Consider the following 18,586-nt stretch of genomic DNA (forward strand, 5'->3'; position numbering starts at 1 on the left):
GTGTATGACCTCGATGTGTATCAACATACCGTTGTTTGTGTATGACCTCGATGTGTATCAACATACCGTTGTTCGTGTATGACCTCGATGTGTATTAACATACTGTGGTTTGACGTTGTATGTCCCTATGTACGTATCACTCTAGGTAACAACATACCGATGTTTGACGTTGTATATTGCCCTACTCTGCTGTTAGTTTCGTCCTCGTCAGTGTTCAAAGATCCTTTACTCTGTGCGAGGTCCCACATTGTCCTGTTTCCTAGGTCGTTAAAAGCAGAGCTGTCATTTGTTCGAGTACATGTTTTCTCCTCCACTGTCATGTTGCTTTGCTATAAACACATTAATTGGGGATATTTGGTACTTGTTGTTGCTTGGTTCCTTTCCCGTATCAGCTAGCTAGGAAACTTACGCGACACATATAAATCGGAATTTTATTATTTCTTTTAATTCCATTTCAAGTTCTATTCAATCGCTAATATGTGTAACCGTACCCTTCCCATGGGGAAATGTCAATTTTACAAATTGCATCGACACAATTACTTTAATTGCATGACGTGTATATGAGTTAATTTGCAAGACGAAGAGCTTACATATGTACATCCAGTAGAAGATGTTGTTCTACGGAGTCTTCGGTATGAAATTGGATCTGTATCAAAACAGAAGACAAAAACACATATTTTTTTATTCATGAATTTATTTATGTCCATTGCTCGTCAAAATCCTCTCGTTTATAAGTCTGGAATAACAATGGCATATGTATCCCACGAATAACCCTCGTTCTCACTGTATCCAATGGATACCCCCTCGTTCTCACTGTATCCAATGGATACCCTCTCGTTCTCGCTGTATCCAATGGATACCCTCTCGTTCTCGCTGTATCCAATGGGTACCCCTCGTTCTCGCTGTATCCAATGGGAACCACTCGTTCTCGCTGTATCCAATGGGTACCCCTCGAACTCCCTGTATCCAATTGGTACCCCTCGTTCTCGCTGTATCCAATGGGTACCCCTCGTTCTCGCTGTTTCCAATGGATACCCCCTCGTTCTCACTGTATCCAATGCATACCCTCTCGTTCTCGCTGTATCCAATGGATACCCCCTCGTTCTCACTGTATCCAATGCATACCCTCTCGTTCTCGCTGTATCCAATGGATACCCTCTCGTTCTCGCTGTATCCAATGGGGACCCCTCGTTCTCGCTGTATCCAATGGGTACCCCTCGTTCTCCCTGTATCCAATGGGTACCCCTCGTTCTCGCTGTATCCAATGGGTACCCCTACAATCTCTCTATTTACCTTCTGAAAGCCCACTTCATCCCACGCAATTTCACTGACATTAAAAACAATTGTTTTCCCACGATGTGAAGGAGACTATATAGCCTACAAAGGAAAGCTTTCATTCGGAAATAGTTTATTGCGATATCTTATAATTCAAGTCATAGCTTTGTTTTAGTTTTCTCTCCAAAATCAAGAATAGCAAAGAAAAAGTAAGGAGAATTAAAGTTTCCTAGCAACATGTTGTGTTCTCTAAACCAATAGTTCTCTACTGCTGGAATACCAACAAGAAATATGACAGAATTGTGAGTTAGGAAGTTCTCCCACCAGTGATGATTAGTTAACATGGTTGTCTGATTAGAGATTTCATACGGACAGACAGGATAACCAACCATCACCAGTTAGGGAATCGTTTTCTATCATTTTATCAATTTCAAAGAAAACAATCTTTCATCCAAAATTCCAGTTTCTGACAGAGAAGAAAAATCTCCACGGTTTATGAAGCCATACTGCATTTTTTTTATCAATACCTCGCAAAGCAGTGTGACGCCATGTTTTTTTACCGATGAAAATGCTTACAGCCTGTTATAAGACATGTAAATAAAAAGAATGGGAATGCTTAAACACATGCGCGTTTTGGCAGAAATGTCCTCCAACTGACAACAGAAACAAAACAATAACATGTACAATGGATGAAAGACATTTGTATTATAACAAAAGGATACCAAGCGTCAAACAACGACAACCTTTCATACAACCATCACTAATCTACAATACCATACAATTCAATTGACAGGAGAGTTCCAAAAATGTGGTACACTCAATCATAAAGACGTATACCTTTATATTTATCCATTGTTTTATTTGAGAGCTATTAGTCCACTCGTACGTTTTAACAGACAATACTATTTATCTAATGTTTGGGACTTCTGTAAATACTTGGCAAAAGTGAAATAATCTTGCACAACGATCTTACCATAGAATTACCCGTATATCATCCATCATATTAAATAAACAAAGACGGGCGTTTTCCTTCTGTAAGTATACAAACAGACAATGTGTGTCCATCCGTCCATATATAAAAAAAAAAAAAAAAACGTTCATTTTTAACAATGTATAAAGTATTATGCAGAAGTAAAACTTCATTTAATGGATAAACAACAAGTAGAGACAGTTATCCAAGTCTTAGTTCTATAGTGTCTACCACAGAAAATCATATTTCTTTTTTCGGTCTATTTTTAGACCATATCATGTGAACGTGCATACATCTTCATTTAACCCCAGGGTTCATTGAAATATTCTGTAATCACAAATGTATCGCAAGGAACCCTGGGATAGACTATAATAATCCCTGTGGTAAGCTACACAGTCTGGATTGCCTGCCGTATTTTTTTCATACTATCCAGCGAAGAGAAATAAAACTAAGGCAGGTAATCCAGTCTATTATCTACATAACTAGCGTTATCTCCCTTTGATGCAGGTCGTCTTCCTGTCTAGCTTCGCTCTCTTCACTCCCTCTTTCATGCATTATCAATGTGTCCTGTTTAATAATAAATCTCCTTCGTTCTGGATTATTGAATGAACCAGAGGCTCACATGGTCATTTTGCACAATCACTAGTATAAGGTGAATGTAACGTCATCTGGTACAATCTATATGGTTTATACACTTCTCACATCCTTTTATTATTAAATAAATATAAATAAATTATAATCAAAAAACACAAATGGTATATAATATAGTCATTCTGAATGTAGATGTCTGGTTAAGCTCGTCTGTCACCATAGTAAACAGGATTCATGATGAACCGGAAGCGAACAAAACAGACACAAATAACGCACGTGCAATCCAATATACAACGGACAATGAGCAGTACAACCGTCTCTGTTTATGACTAGATAGCTGGGCACCATTTGTGTGGTTCACACTTAACTCACTAACCAAAATTCGCATCTGACGTCACTAGGATGTCATTATCAAAACATACAAGCATAGCGTCCACGGAAAGCTTCTTTCAAACTGATGAAATCTTTTTTCCAGAAGATACATTCTTCTTATCAGCGTACACAACATACAAGTCTGTAATTTTCTCTTGACCGAATCTGTCCTGGGCATTGTTGACTGATGGCTGACGTTGCCAGCGCACATCAACGGTCTATCTTGCTGTTTCTTGTACTGTGTACTGACATTATCTTGTCATCAATATAAAACAAATTACACTCATTAAGTGATGAAGCGTTCTTTCCTCTTATATCTCAACATTGAGCAAATATTGCTTTGGCTAAGTCTAGCGTTATCAATATAATGAAAGATAAATTAAAAGTATCACAACACTTGTAAGAATATGATCTATGAACTTGATATGAGACAAAAAGGTCATAGGCCAAAGTTCACATAACGACACAGCTCTTTGCCGCTTCCTTCCGTAAATGGACCTTTGCTTCACCCATACCGCTGAAGCGTTTACGCTTGATAAATGACCTCTGTCGTCTAAAGTTCGTCGTTTCTGCGGGACTTTTATTTCCGGCGGAAGAAAGAGCAGCTACCTCGACAACGTCACATACACTCCTGTGTGACGTCTTGGATGACGTTTCTGAATACACGAGAGCACCGATGTGTTTGGCTGTCTTCAGACCCTGCAATCAAAAACAGTTCAAATATTAAAAGACTATATATACTTAAACAAACTTATCATAACTGAAGTAGTTTTAAAAACATTTTAAACTTGCGGTTCACGCTACCTACCAACAATTCACCGACTAGGAGTTGATATCATATCCCTATTACATGATTTGGCAAAAACTATGAGGTCGGAAGTACGTCACAATGAAATGCAATATTCGATTTTTGGGTCTACAGTATTATGCAAAAAATATTTAATTATGACGTACTTCCGGTGCTATACTTCTTATGAATACTTCTGAAGCTGACATACCTGGTCATAGGTAACCATGGACTGTTTCTTTCGGGCGAGCCTGGCTGTGAAGTCTGTGTCCGACTTCAGGTCAGTTTTACAGCCCACTAGGATTATAGGCTGTGTGGGACAGTGTTCCCGTACCTCTCCGTACCACTGGTCAAACAAAACACAACACTTATTAGGTATTTGATATTCAAATCATGATTACTGGAGTGCTGATAACATCTCAACAATATGATATGGTCGAACGTTACAAAAATATCCTCCGTATCGCTGACCTTTATTTATATGCATACCTAACCACAATACGACGTTGCCATGGTCATCTATACCTTTTGATAATCTTACCACAATGTTTTATTAAAGTAACTTCACATAAAAATTAAATATACTTCATAACGTAAATGGACCAACTATTCAAGAATCGTGAGTTCGTTCAAGATACACCAAAGATCGTTGTATTACCTTAGAAATGACAGCATCCATGGTTTCAGGATCGGCAACGGAAAAACAAACCAGAATTAGATCTGCATCACTGTATGACAGGGGGCGCACTCGATCATAGCCACTGTCTCCTGAAAAACACAAACAGGTTCGGTCAGTGTAACAATGCGAGACCGGCCAATCTATCATCATGCAACAAGTAAATGATTATAGTTTATTTTTGGTTTCATCAAATTGCTTTGTTATTACAAAAGGGCTATTGAATACTGAAAGTAATTAATTTAAATGGTTTGGAACACACTACTCTCATCTTTCAAATATTATGTTCTAACACAGATTTCCCCCTTTTAAACGGACACCATTGAGCTTAAATTGAGTCTCTCAGCAGCGCATATCCTTGAACTTTCAAAACTGACAATTTTCAGTCCTTTTTGTACTATGTTTCGACTTTCGGTAGCTCTTGAAAGTTCAAAATATAAGTTGTCGTTTTGAAATGCAGTTAAGATACCGAAATCAATCTCACTTAAGGAAATTACTTAACGGGACACGATTACGCATAATTGCATCATCAAAGCTCCCAGTCGAAGGTTCTTCCCGTTCTTATAAAATATAAATATCGTATAGATTAGCGTACGTATAATTAACGTGCGTCAGGTTACAGAAAATGTCCCCAGAACAGTCGGGAGTTTAGTTTTCTAATTCGTGTTCAATGCTGATTATGACTTTAACTTGCGTCAGACTAAATTATCCTAACTGCCCGGCACTGAAAAGCTTTTACCGATAATTAAATTTGAAATGTAAAATCGGAGACGGGAGACATTCGTAGGCTCCCTATGGTCCAAGTGAACGGCGGGAGTGAGGCGTTATCTAACGGCTCCGCCTATACTACTCTTTACTACACTGTCGAGTCTGCATTAAATGCGTAGCAATCAAAACAATTGAAATCAGAGAGGGGGATGAGAACAGGAAACCAGAGGTGATGCATCCTCAATAAGTATTTAATGTGTATCAGTTTCGACTCTAGGGAACGGGGGTCTCAAGGGGGAACCTGATGGTGTACTTAGAAATGGGGTATCAAGGGGGAATTCATGTGTCGGTAAAATCAATTTGAGTGTAAATGTGTGTTTTGTTCTGATTTTTTATTTTGCGTATGTGGTTGCGTGACGCAAACTTTGAGGTATTTTGGCTTTCTGAACCATACTTTAAAGTACAATGCACCGGAATTTCACATGGTTTAAAACAACTAAATACATATGAATAATTTGAACACCTTTTAAATATTATACAAATCGCATTTTAATCTTAAAGATTAAAATAATCCGGATGTGGAGGCGATTAATGTAAAAATGCTGAGAGAGATTAGTGTCAAATATTCCATTCATAATGTTGTACGATCGAGTGATAACAGGGCCACACCTCCAACAAGGCAGTCACGCCTGGCTGCTGATACTGGCGAGCAAACAAGTGTACACCAGACGGGCCAATATGTACTGTGTTGTTCAGAATGTAGCCAAGTCTTCATTAATGTTAACAAGTCCGGATATTTGTAGTCCAATAAAGAATTTTTAAAATATTTTGTGTGTTTTCTACTTTTTGCGGGTTTTTTGTTGATCACTTGTTGTCGAATAACGTTAAAATGTCTCATTGCTATCAACTTTTAGTTTAGATTTTGTGTCTAGCACATCTAGCTTCCATAGATGTACTGTTTTATATCACAGTTCGAGTTTTTGTGATGACGTTGTACAAATTAGCCAACACAAAGCGCTGTCTATAAGCGTGCATGTCTGCATCCCCCTCCTTTCCATCAGCGCGAAGTTCAGTCGCTACGTGACCCGTGATCCACTTGTCTGTACGGATTCAACTTGAAGGTGGAAGGCCTCCCCGATACATCATTCTTTTTTATGGACTGTCAGAATGACAATTGCAGGCACTGTTAAAAATGTTTCACAACGCATGCGTGACAGATGAGGCCCTTTGATGAGCCAGTATGTGCCCTGTCTGCCCTGTTTCTCTCTGCCCCTGTGTCGGCATCCCTTCCCGGTTTGATGTGCACGCACCTGTGGCCCTCTCTGTCCTTGCCTCTCTAAACGCCCACCCTACTCTGCCATTGCCCCAGTCTTCATTTCCGGTAACATGCTGGGTTAGACGATAGCACACGTCAGCTGTAATTATTTCTGATTAGATGTAGTATCTGGAAGCTGTGTAGGGCAGATGTACCCATCTCCCCATACACACGGCTATGTCTGGATTAGCATTATGTCAGAAGCTAATATATATAGAAATGCAAACAAAAGAATTGCAAAACATAAAGTAAACTGAAATATGATAGCATCGCGGGACGGATTCAAGCTGGCAATCTTTATCTGTTCTGAGAATTCGGTTGTTCTTGGCGACGTGTGGAATTGATGTAAGTTTGCGTTTCTTTCCCAAACACACTTACGTCAAAACAGTTTATTTAAACAAAGATTCTGCATCGCAAGTTTCAAGAACCCGTTGACGTATTTTTCGGATTTGGAATTTTTTATGCGCTCAAAGTTTCCGGAACCTGTTGACGTATTTTTCGGATTTGGAATTTATTATGCTCTCTAATGTTCCGCTGCATGTAGACATCCGCCGCCTTTTTTCATCACGAGACACATATGCTGGGAAGTCGTACAATGAGGTGATCGAGTGCATCATGTAAATGCTGTCAATTACGAAAATGTCGCTATCTGAGACGTCGCTCATTTGTAACAGTTAGGTATTCTGTGCGCATGCTGTGTATTTGATTCTGGCCTTCCCAAGTGCAAGTACTGAATTCAACCGCACATCTGGCAGGCTGCCTCTCAACAATGTAAAGCGAATATCCGTCGGATTGTCATTTACTCAGATGCTCCCCATACCACCTTAGCGGACTCACGGAATCTTGAAGTAATTAACGTCGATATCCCACGTCAAAGTAATCAAGATGAAAAGGAATGTGTTTATTCTAAAGTGCAACATGCACAAAATCAGAGGATAAAAATATGCATAATTTTTGTCAAGTGCACATTGAATTCCCATGTCTAGTTAACATCAACGAAAGGTCGTGACCGTGACCTTGAGATCAAGTGGTACACGGTCCGATGAATAGGGGGACTTGTAAAATACTTCACCGGGATAAAGCAACAATAAAATACTTCACCGGGATATAAGCAACATCGACCTTCCCTGTTCCCTTCCTTCATTTTCGAGTTCTTATAATGTCAAGCACAGCTCGAACAGGAAATTATTTGTTAATTTTGACATAAAATTGTGTGTAGTTCATCTTCAAACATTTAATTGCTTACACAAAGCAAGATACAGGAATTTATCAAAGGAGCGCCTGTACGCGCCAGAGCGATCACAGTTACATACACCGATACCTGTAACTCCCGTGTAAATTCTACGTATCTGTCACGTTCAGGCCAGACATGGCAGGCCTGACGGCATGCACGCCAGAATGCCACGCATACTCAGAATTACACGTGCATCTCATCACATACAGTCACAATATTCCCCCGAGAAGCATGCGTCCCATTATGCCGGAATGCTTGTGCATGTGAGGGAGGAATTGTCGCCATTGACAAAGGTGTGGTGCAGAGAGCGTAAACTGGTGCATGTCAACCATATGTGGTTTTGTAGCAAGTCGGAATACATTCTAACATCACATGCCTTCTCTCAATGTTACTAGTCTGTAAATTATAACGACAACTACACAAAATGGCAATTGTGAGAGCCGCAACACCAACTACGCGCCCTGTGTAAGCCCTTTAATGACATGAAAATGTATTTATTGTCTCACAGCAGGTGATCATAATTAGATTTAAACTATATCTCCATACTTTCCTGTACAGACAGAACAACTGCATAAATCACACATGTATTTGAGGAATGGCCAGGACATTGCAGATTAACGCCTCAAGAGATTACCAGGACGTTGGTTGTTTGAACCCGACTAACCTCGTTTGTAATTTATTCTTTACCGTTTATACACCTATTGAATATGAATATATGTATAATTCACTCCCCCTCACCTTCATTCAAGTAGATTTATACAGGTGTTTCATTCAATCGTTTAAAATTAAGTCACGCAAATCACGAAATTGATACTGAAGACAAAGGCACCGTTATTGAACAGCGAGGTTTGAGATTTATAGAATATTAAACAAAAGACAAACCAATCAATTTAAAAATCCGGATGTCTACTAGGAGTATACACTGACGGCTAATAAGGCTTTTTAACTCCGAAATAACCGGTTCCGTCCCTTTTGAACCCTGTAATCCGTTCCCACACGGTTCGGCGGGTGTTTACTGTAGCAACAACACCGTTGTTTACTTTTCGTCTATCCTATTATACCAGGTACATCCACCGTGACTCGTATAGCTACGGAATTAAAAGGTCATCCCGTCCGATTTATAATGTAGTAGTGATGGGTAACATAACCGTCTTACATTATATACCAAGTAGTCGGTAATGACCGTTCTAGGAATTAAAATGCAGTCTTGTCTCTGAGTTATAGTTTGAATGAATTAGGGCCCTCGGTTGACTTTGGCACGTATTATTTTCAGAAGTTAACATCCCTCCCTCTGAACTGGAGAGTCGAGACACGCGTCCAATAAACACGTCTTTTCAAAACCAAGAGTCAAAACTCCCTTTTAGAATCTAAAAGATACTCTCAATGGTCCATTAAAAAACATGGATGCAGCCCCTCTCCTTTTTTTTTTTACACAAAAACATAATATTAACTAACCTATGTGTCAATTTTGATCCAGAAAACAGAAGCTGTCTTTGGACGGTTCTATCACAGGATCATTGCTGGTCGTATACTTTGACGAACATTGCGTGCAGTTCAGATACTATTGTGTATAGCATGATTAAACCAGCTGTGACTTTAGCCGTCTACAATGCTCCAAAGTTCAGTCAGAATTTTATGAATAGGTTGGTGTTGTATTTTTTATTTTATTTTTTGCTCAAGTAGACGTTTCCTAATCGTTCAAATCAGCAGCTCTGATGTCACACCCAAACATGTATAGACAAATAGGCCAGGCAATCGACAGACCTAGCGACGATCTTATCACCAACGGACAAAACCCAAGTCAGTCCGATCCAACCATGCGCTCCAAAGCCACATCACCCCCTCGGAGAGAATACGTGAACCCAAAGTCACGGGTCAGTCGTCAACAAAACCCGAGACGGACTCGGACAAAGCAATCCGGAAACGCTCCCACCTCGCGAGGCGGTTTATTTTTCAACGTGATGAATGGTATATTGTTTATTGAGCGACTCACTTACTAAAGTACTTGCTTCTAGCATACAGATACCGTAGGAAAACTTAAACACAAGTAAACGTATAGTCTTCCGTCAAAGCTGTGTCTGACATTATAAATTGAGGCTGGGACGTATGTACTTCTTGTATGTCAGCTATATGTGCAGATTATGGTGAACATAAAATCCTTATTGCATTTAAAATAGCACATTAGCACATTGTATATGAATGGGCATGCACCGTCTGTACACACCCGCTATATTACGTATATTGTTAGGCATGTATTAAAACGATCAATTTGTAAAGGCGTGGCACTAGACTCACTACCAACTGTTTAAATGTCAAAAACATGCCTATAGGTCTATCCTACCATCTCCCGTATCTCCATACAGAGACGATTGCCTTTTAAATAATTTCAATTATGATTATATACATTTACATCGTGAGGTACTGACCTATCCTATAACCACACAAGGAAGTCTGTTGAAATACGACCAACCCAAATATTTCGAGAAACCGCAAAGTCTATAAATGCTCCAACGACACACAGTATTGAGTGGGTGTCGTCTACTCTCATCAAGGTTGTGTAAAGTCTGGTTAGCATATCGACAGATTAATGTTGACCAGTAACCATTTAAGAGTATTGACAGGGAAACTTATACTGACTAGCTAACGTTAAAAAGAAAATCATTCGAACACGCTTTGTTTCTTTGTTGCAACCACGAGGATCTGATAATATACTCGACTTTCGATTGACATGGCTAATGCAATTACTTAATGTACCATTTCAATGAAATCTGAAATTCTCTCACCAAATTCAAACACAAAAACTTCAAAGACTGGTGCTATTTGACAGGTATGAAAACGTAGTACAATTTTCTAGTAGCATTCTAGTAACAGATTTTATTGTTATCAAATTACAGTAGTTGGCTAATAATTTGTAATATTATCGTCCATATATTAGGATGAAATTTCCCCAAATAAATTTCTCCTATATATTAATTATATAGTCAGAAATATAGCTAGTTTACTCGCTCGCATTATATACAAGTCATGCATGTATACTATATAGTAACAGTATACAGAAAATCGACCCCATTTCTTACCGGCTTATGTCAACACCTCCGTTGGGTTCCCCACCAAAACAAACCTAATCTCTCTACTGCGAGCTTCAATACCCCCTCCCTCCTCAAAACATCCTCCCATCGTGGGAAAAAGACTGAAGGAATGCCGTTATAAGACTAAAGTATCAAATTCGGTCACACATGTTTACACGTAACCCACGTGCTTATTACTAGAAACCGATTTTACTGACGCATATCAGATCACGTGCTGTGTGAGTAAACCTTTCTAACTTACTATATAACTTTTGAAATTGATAACGTTGAAGGTTGCACACTTCTTTCGCTATATTAAATGTGAGCCTATTCTGGAAAATGTTGCGGTATTCTTGAACAATTTTGTGTTCCCGATCCAAATCTCGTGTTTCCGTACAAGGTCGTGCTTTTCCGTTGTAACTGTCTGGCATCGTCTGCCCGTCGATGACGTATGTGGTCTCGGTTGAGAGCAAAACTAAGAAGAAAATATGTTTCGCGAACATAAGAGAAACCATACTCATTTATAAGCTTTGTGCCAAGAAGTACAAACTGGGATGTGGACATTCAGATCTGTTTCATATGGTGACCTCTTTTCTAACCCTAAAAGATTGTTCCGCATCATATGCAATATCGGAAACTGCTGTGGAGAAGTGTTCTTTACTAAGTATAGGGACGACGTTGCTGGAGTGAAACTTTGAGGTACTGCGTAGTTCTACTCCCGTTCTAGTGTACTGTAGTACTTATCTATAATCAGTAAGTAATCCGCTAATTTGGCGCAATGTTCGTTTGGTTCTTGAAAACAAATAACCGCCTTAAAGTGCAGCAACACAAAATAAATTTGCACAGTATTTCTACATAATGTCTCCGTTGACAAAAGGGGCTGGCAAATTGTCCGTTTAATTACCGTTTACGGCATGAAAAGAGATTACGTATATCTTTCAATATACATGTATATTGCTTTGCGTAATTTTGAAAATTGATTAAAAGTAGCACTGATTACATGTGAACACAGAGAATCGTAACGCGCTAGTGTATACATTGCTGACCGAGATGCAGGTTTGGACGTACCTTCGAGGCGCCCACCCAACCCGATGTTAGTTTACAGTATTACAGTATCAGAGGTTTCTTAGCCACTGACGAAAAGATCATACAAAGCAAATCAGCGTTTTGTATATATGTGAAGTGACAAATTAGAACACAATGTCAAATCTAACGTTTTCCGTTTGGCGAGGAATTTCCAGGGCTTAGCACTAGCAAATACGCCTGTTTTTCTTATCTAAAATGGATGGGTGGCATAAATACTACCGATAAGGACTGACGCAGGCTGAAACTAAAGTGTAGGAATTCCGCTCACTATCATGCTAAATCGAATCAAAATATCCTCGCCTGTCCTTTGTTATGATCAATGTAAGCAAGATTTCCGCCCTCAATACCTAATCATTTCAGTTGTGACACTTATAAATGGCAGTAATAGAGTACAGCACGGCTAAAGAAAGGCTGTGCCATAGGTACAATAGGGGGGGGGGGGGGGGGGGGTTACTATCGCAAATTGAAGCTCCAATCACAATTTCATAACCCACGAGAAAACAATTTACTTTATCACTGCTTCAGGAATTAGGATCTTTCAAATTCAGAATATATTTTGGCCATATAATCGATTTCTCTTTTTTTTTTTTACCAAATTCGCAGCAGGATTAGTTTGGACTTGTTCACCGGATGTGACGTTTCAAACATGATTATGGTAGGAACATTGCATATATATATCTAAAATGAATCCTTAACACGCCAAATTCAGGTCTCTCACACAGCAGAAAAATAAGATTGGAATGACCTTCATAATTACACACTATTCATCTGATGTACATGCTATTTCTCCTCTCCAACTTATCACAAGCTACAAGCTAAAAATATCCCCTCGAAACGTTTCATCCCAGACAGCATCATGTGCATACGATGCACGTTTCAACGTTAATGGGGATCTGTTGCAGCTGAGCACTTGAGAAAACATCTCCGGTACTAGGTTTGTCGCAAGTAAACACAGAACACTTGAAATAGGAAAAGGAATCACCAGAACTGATAGAGCCTTGCAAAGACACAGGAAAGAAATCGACGCCGACGTAATGTGACAACACGAAAATACTTCCGGTGCACTAGCCATAGTTTCGTATTACTATAAGCTTGGAGAGGTTATCATAGACCTCTATGAGTTGTTGTATTCAATCCCAAGTGGATACGTCAAACTCAATGATATACTCAAGAGTGTATCTCACTGTCCGATATCGCTAATATGAGACACATCTTATGTTTTATTTACAACAGATGTTCATATTGAGTCAATTTTCCATATTCACATGTGTAGAACGAACTTGTTGTCAATGTATTGACTTGAACAACAAATTCAACGAAACTTGGTGAGTACATCGCTGACAGGTAGCGTGAAATAAAAAGTATTAAAGCAATATATTAAAGAGCAGAAACATAATTGCTGGGTTGGGGTGAATCTCTCTCCCCGTAAACCAGCGCGTCTCCCTCCTCAACACCCCTTCCCTCGCCAACCGTGTGAAGAGCTCTGAGGATGCTCTACTAACGAGCAATACTTAAATGTTACGTAAAAAAGAAACGACAAATGAGCACTCGGTTTCGAGAAGCTTTGCCGTAATGTTGCATCTGCCCATACCGTTTATAACAAACTATTAAAGGAAATAAAAATAGTGTGCTGCAGCTCGGTGTGAACAGTGTTGCCGGTGAACTGCCAGTGTCACAAATCGATTTGGATTCTGCAAGTAAATACATGAAGCCATTTGCTCAAAATGTCGGATTTCGGACGCCCTAATATAGCAGGAGGAAATACAGCCCATTCATATCAATAATTACAACGTAAATCTTGTTCGCTTCTGTCGTAATAACAGCACACACACCTTCCCCGAAATCCAATCGAACCCGCATACAATAAACTTTCTGCAAGATGAATTCATGAAACATGCATGGCCGTGGAAATTTTGTTCGGTCTCTGGACCCCGTCTTACTTCGTACAACGGTTCACAACCTACGTACGGCCTTTGATCGCGCGGTCTTTAAAGAATCAGTATTTTGATTACAATTCCAGGCTATATGTCTTCCTGACTTCTGGTTTATCGTGTACGACTTGAACCTTCAGGTCTATGACTTGAGATACTGTATATCTTAAACACCAGGAAAACTACAGGAAAACGAGCACTTGTTTTGCATGTTCAATGAAGAACCGCCGAATTATTTGAAATACACATAGGTTAGGCAAAAACAAAAATAATGTGAATTTCAGGTATCATGGCAGAAAAAAATAGGGTAGGTCAGTAGGCAATTTGTTTTTAAATTTTATATTTTCATGTATCAAATATGATCCTCATATCATTTAACATTGTATTTCCACACATTACAGTGGTTATGAAGCTATCAGGAATGGGGTCAGGCCCCCTGAATAAAAAGAAACTTTAATGATTGACTTTTGAGATTTGCAGGAATAATAATCAATGTTGGATACAACAAGTAGGTGATAAAATGTTCTAGCGTCGGCAGGGAAATCTAGGGTAGGTCGGGATACCTGCAACCCATTTGTTTTTGTGGTGGGGGTGGGGGGTTAGAAGTCGGTACTTACCAGATGTGTCCCAAATCGACATCTGTATTTTGTACGTGTCGGAGACGTGGTATGTCGCCGTGTAGGTGTCGAAACCTGTCGGTGTATAGGTCTGAAAAATACAACAAAAATAACCATCGTTATTACAATACTTGAAATGTCGGTTAGCTCAAAGTGCCACAAACCATATTACATTTGTACATATAACATTGTTGACAGATACATTGTATACCTTATATTATACGTGCTATCTCGACTTTATACTGTATATCTCGACATTATATTGTGTATCTCGATTATACTATTTCACTAAATACTTTGTGCTATCTCGACCACATATCATACATCTCAACCATATTTCGAATATGTATATTTTGTGCTATACACACGGAGACTGCGGTAGTAAATGTCAGCAGACAATCATTGGTCTTAAGATTCCAACCTCGCATAAACATTAAGTCATATCTGTTGACCGTTATCTGGACTGTTTATGCTGTCGATACCATTGTTACAGAAACATAGGTACAGTCCGTATAAATAGGTAGAAAGAAACCCAACATGGTACAGATAGGTAGAAAGAAACCCAACATGGTACAGACAGGTAGAAAGAAACCCAACATGGTACAGATAGGTAGAAAGAAACCCAACATGGTACAGATAGGTAGAAAGAAACCCAACATGGTACAGATAGGTAGAAAGAAACCCAACATGGTACAGATAGGTAGAAAGAAACCCAACATGGTACAGATAGGTAGAAAGAAACCCAACATGGTACAGATAGGTAGAAAGAAACCAAACATGGTACAGACAGGTAGAAAGAAACCCAACATGGTACAGATAGGTAGAAAGAAACCCAACATGGTACAGATAGGTAGAGAGAAACCCAACATGGTACAGATAGGTAGAAAGAAACCCAACATGGTACAGATAGGTAGAAAGAAACCCAACATGGTACAGACAGGTAGAAAGAAACCCAACATGGTACAGACAGGTAGAGAGAAACCCATTGTTGACTTTAATCCTAATGGCACTTGCCGTCAACACAAAATTGTTGTAAGCGAACATTTGGAATCTTTGCCTCGGGATAAGTGACAACTGTGATATCGAAGTTTAAACTATAAGCTGAACAGTTCATGCACGTATAAAAAAGAATGCATTTCATTAATATAAAAAAAACATTCGTTGTAGCCCTGCTCAAGAGTCACATGAAACGGATTAATAGCAATATATGTAACTTTTCATTCCCATGACGTTGCACTTATTCTCCAACCGTCACGAGTCCCTTTACAAGCTATGTAATAGCCTCGACCCTTTTTATATACATAAACTACAATTGTCGCCTTTCATGTCAGGAACGATTAGCTGCCGACGGGTTCTCGGCGGGGGAGTTTTGCAGGTGAGCCAGGTAAACTTGTGTAGCTTAGTCTCGGCTCTGTAACCTTTCAGATACACAGAAACTCTGACACATCCAAACATATTAATGCACATTTAAATTCCTAATATTATACGACCATTGAAATAAAAACACGTACTGGTTTTAATAATATTTTTGACATTTATATGAATACATGTTCCACTGGAAGTATTTGATTGTGTCGGTACAAGCTGACGGCTGTAGAACGTTCGTGGTATTTAGGAGGACCTTCTGAACGAGACATGGGCGATCTCTGTGTGATATTAAACAGGCGAACACACAGCAATCTTTGTGTGCCAATCTCTGAGGTGGGACTTAGTTTAATGAATGTTATTTGGTTTAATTTTGCACGAATGGCTTTGTCAATTGTTGTGTAGTGTAAAGGTTGAAGCTTGTTGAAGTTCGTAAATTTGTATCAGATATCCTTGGCCGGATTATGCATTATCAAACAGCCGTTTATGACGGATAATGTGACAGAGCACTGTCACTGTAAGCTATCAGGGTGCTGCTTTACATGGAAGCGTTCTAGACGTTAGGAATATGATATTAAGACTAAAGATGTGATCGATAGATCTATAATCTGCATCAGACAGGAGTAAACATCCATCTTACTGCTGAGACAGATACATGTATATATATGTATATATCAGCATACACGTATCAATTTTTAATCGTGCGTAAAACATGTTTTCTGCGTGCATGATGTGATCTCCAAGAGTGTAAAATGTGCCTTTGTGCGTTTAAATTTCGTGTATAAGCAATAAATATATAGAAACTGGAGCGCTGAATGAATTATACCGCAAGAACAATTACACACGTATTATCGTGTGATATCACACCCACCATCGCTCGGCATAATGTCAAAAATGTTTAAATTGATTTATTGATTTGACAATATTTATAAATCAACATTACATTTTTCAAAAAGTCTTGACTATTTTTTTATTATTGTAAAATTGCGCCGCCGGAAGTGCTATCTCAACGGTCAGTGCCGCTGCCATACCGATCCCTAGTTAAGTGACAAGTGCACTGATCACGTGTCAATTCACCCGTTACGAAAGCGAAATGCAAATGACGTATTATGTCACAATCCTTGTTCCATGTCAATCTCAGGAGAAAGAACCGTATCTGTATACAGTATATGCCCTTGTCAATCAAAGAGAACATTTGCATAATCCTGACCATTTGACATTTTAATCAGCACTGCGTTGATTACACATCGATAAAGGCAATTAACGCTAGTCTGGTCATCCGTATTAGGCCGAGTGACCAATTGACTTATAAATGACCTATACAGTATCACCTGGTCATCCGTTGTCCTAATCCGTGTAGATTGGAACGACCCACGTGACACTTGACATGGGGAGGACAATACATGTTTTGTTTTCTAGACAGATCTGGAGACGGGATTACAGCCGTATTACAGAGTCGAAAAGTCAAGTAACTTTATAACTTTGGATCATTGCCCGTAATGGTCAATCAAGACTGGACAAGGGTCAAAATTTAACAACAAAGTAACCAACAGAAACCATTGTTACATTGTGAGAAAGTTACACCACGGTGTTGGCGTCTGCCGTATGTACTATAGACATCGACCGCGTCCGACCGTAGCAACAAAACGTCATACTGATAATAGAAATGCAGTCAAGATGGTCGGAGAAAACTCATATTTTTGCGATGACGATGACAATGTTAAAAGAGTCTTGTATTCATTCAAAATATCATTTAAGTTTGAAAAAATTCCCGAAGCATTTGTATTAACTTGATAAATCGAAGTCTTGTTTAATAAATCTCATAAAATGAAAACTCATTCAGTGCATATTATTCGTGAAGTAAAAAATGACCCGACACAATGCCGTCGCTATCTTTTAATATTGAGGACTATATATAAAATAACTTGCGCGTAAATCGTTATCTAAATTCAAAATTAATTCGACCATTTCTCGTGAATGTCCAGTGTTACTCACGAAGACCGACAGATGGTTTTGATTTCACTGACGAACACTATTAGTCAACTCGCCACAAGTTGGCCTCGCGGGTTTGGGATGCGTCTAAATGTCAGCGCCATATGATAACAGTGAGTGGTTGTATCAATAAACATCTCCACATTTCTCACTTAGTATTGGCCTACTGCCTTACACACAGATAGATACCGGAATTGGGCCGTGACGTCATCAAGGTGCAGCACCTAAACTTCTAAACTATCCACTACGGCAACCATGAGCACTTCAGCAGCTGAATTGGTAGCAAGTTGTTAAAAGGTTCTGATGATGTGATCAAAGGACGAATATCGTATAGAATATATATATATATTCTGTAATATAGCAATATAGTTAGGTAGCGATGAGTTGTTGCTGGTCGTTATAGCCAGTACAGTTTGTACAGACAGTATCACAGTAATCTATTCTGACATGTTAATTTTCACCGAAGAAGACTGTCACTTTTAATTTAGCCCGGGTTATAGCAGACTCAGAGCTTGTCGTGGGATATAAAACCAACCATTTCGGTTCCATGTTGTCTGAATAAATAGAACATTATCGATTCTTTGAGAAAAGCAAACCTG

The 18,586-nt window shown here is 39.1% G+C and overlaps 1 protein-coding gene across 1 annotated transcript in view; it reads right to left on the bottom strand.

Annotated features, from left to right (window-relative positions):
- Window positions 1-682: 682 nt before the first annotated feature.
- Window positions 683-18,586, bottom strand: part of LOC110451819 (rho-related GTP-binding protein RhoE-like) — a 32,336-nt gene continuing 14,432 nt past the window's right edge. The window contains exons 2-5 of the mRNA XM_021500016.1: window positions 14,631-14,721; window positions 4,654-4,763; window positions 4,207-4,341; window positions 683-3,907 (exon numbers count right to left, since the gene is read on the bottom strand). Coding sequence (XP_021355691.1) covers window positions 3,662-3,907; window positions 4,207-4,341; window positions 4,654-4,763; window positions 14,631-14,721 — 582 coding nt within the window. The 3' untranslated portion in view covers window positions 683-3,661. The remainder of the gene's footprint in view (window positions 3,908-4,206; window positions 4,342-4,653; window positions 4,764-14,630; window positions 14,722-18,586) is intronic.

Source organism: Mizuhopecten yessoensis, unplaced genomic scaffold (assembly GCF_002113885.1).
Source record: "Mizuhopecten yessoensis strain PY_sf001 unplaced genomic scaffold, ASM211388v2 scaffold6211, whole genome shotgun sequence".
Taxonomy (NCBI): Eukaryota; Metazoa; Mollusca; class Bivalvia; order Pectinida; family Pectinidae; genus Mizuhopecten; species Mizuhopecten yessoensis.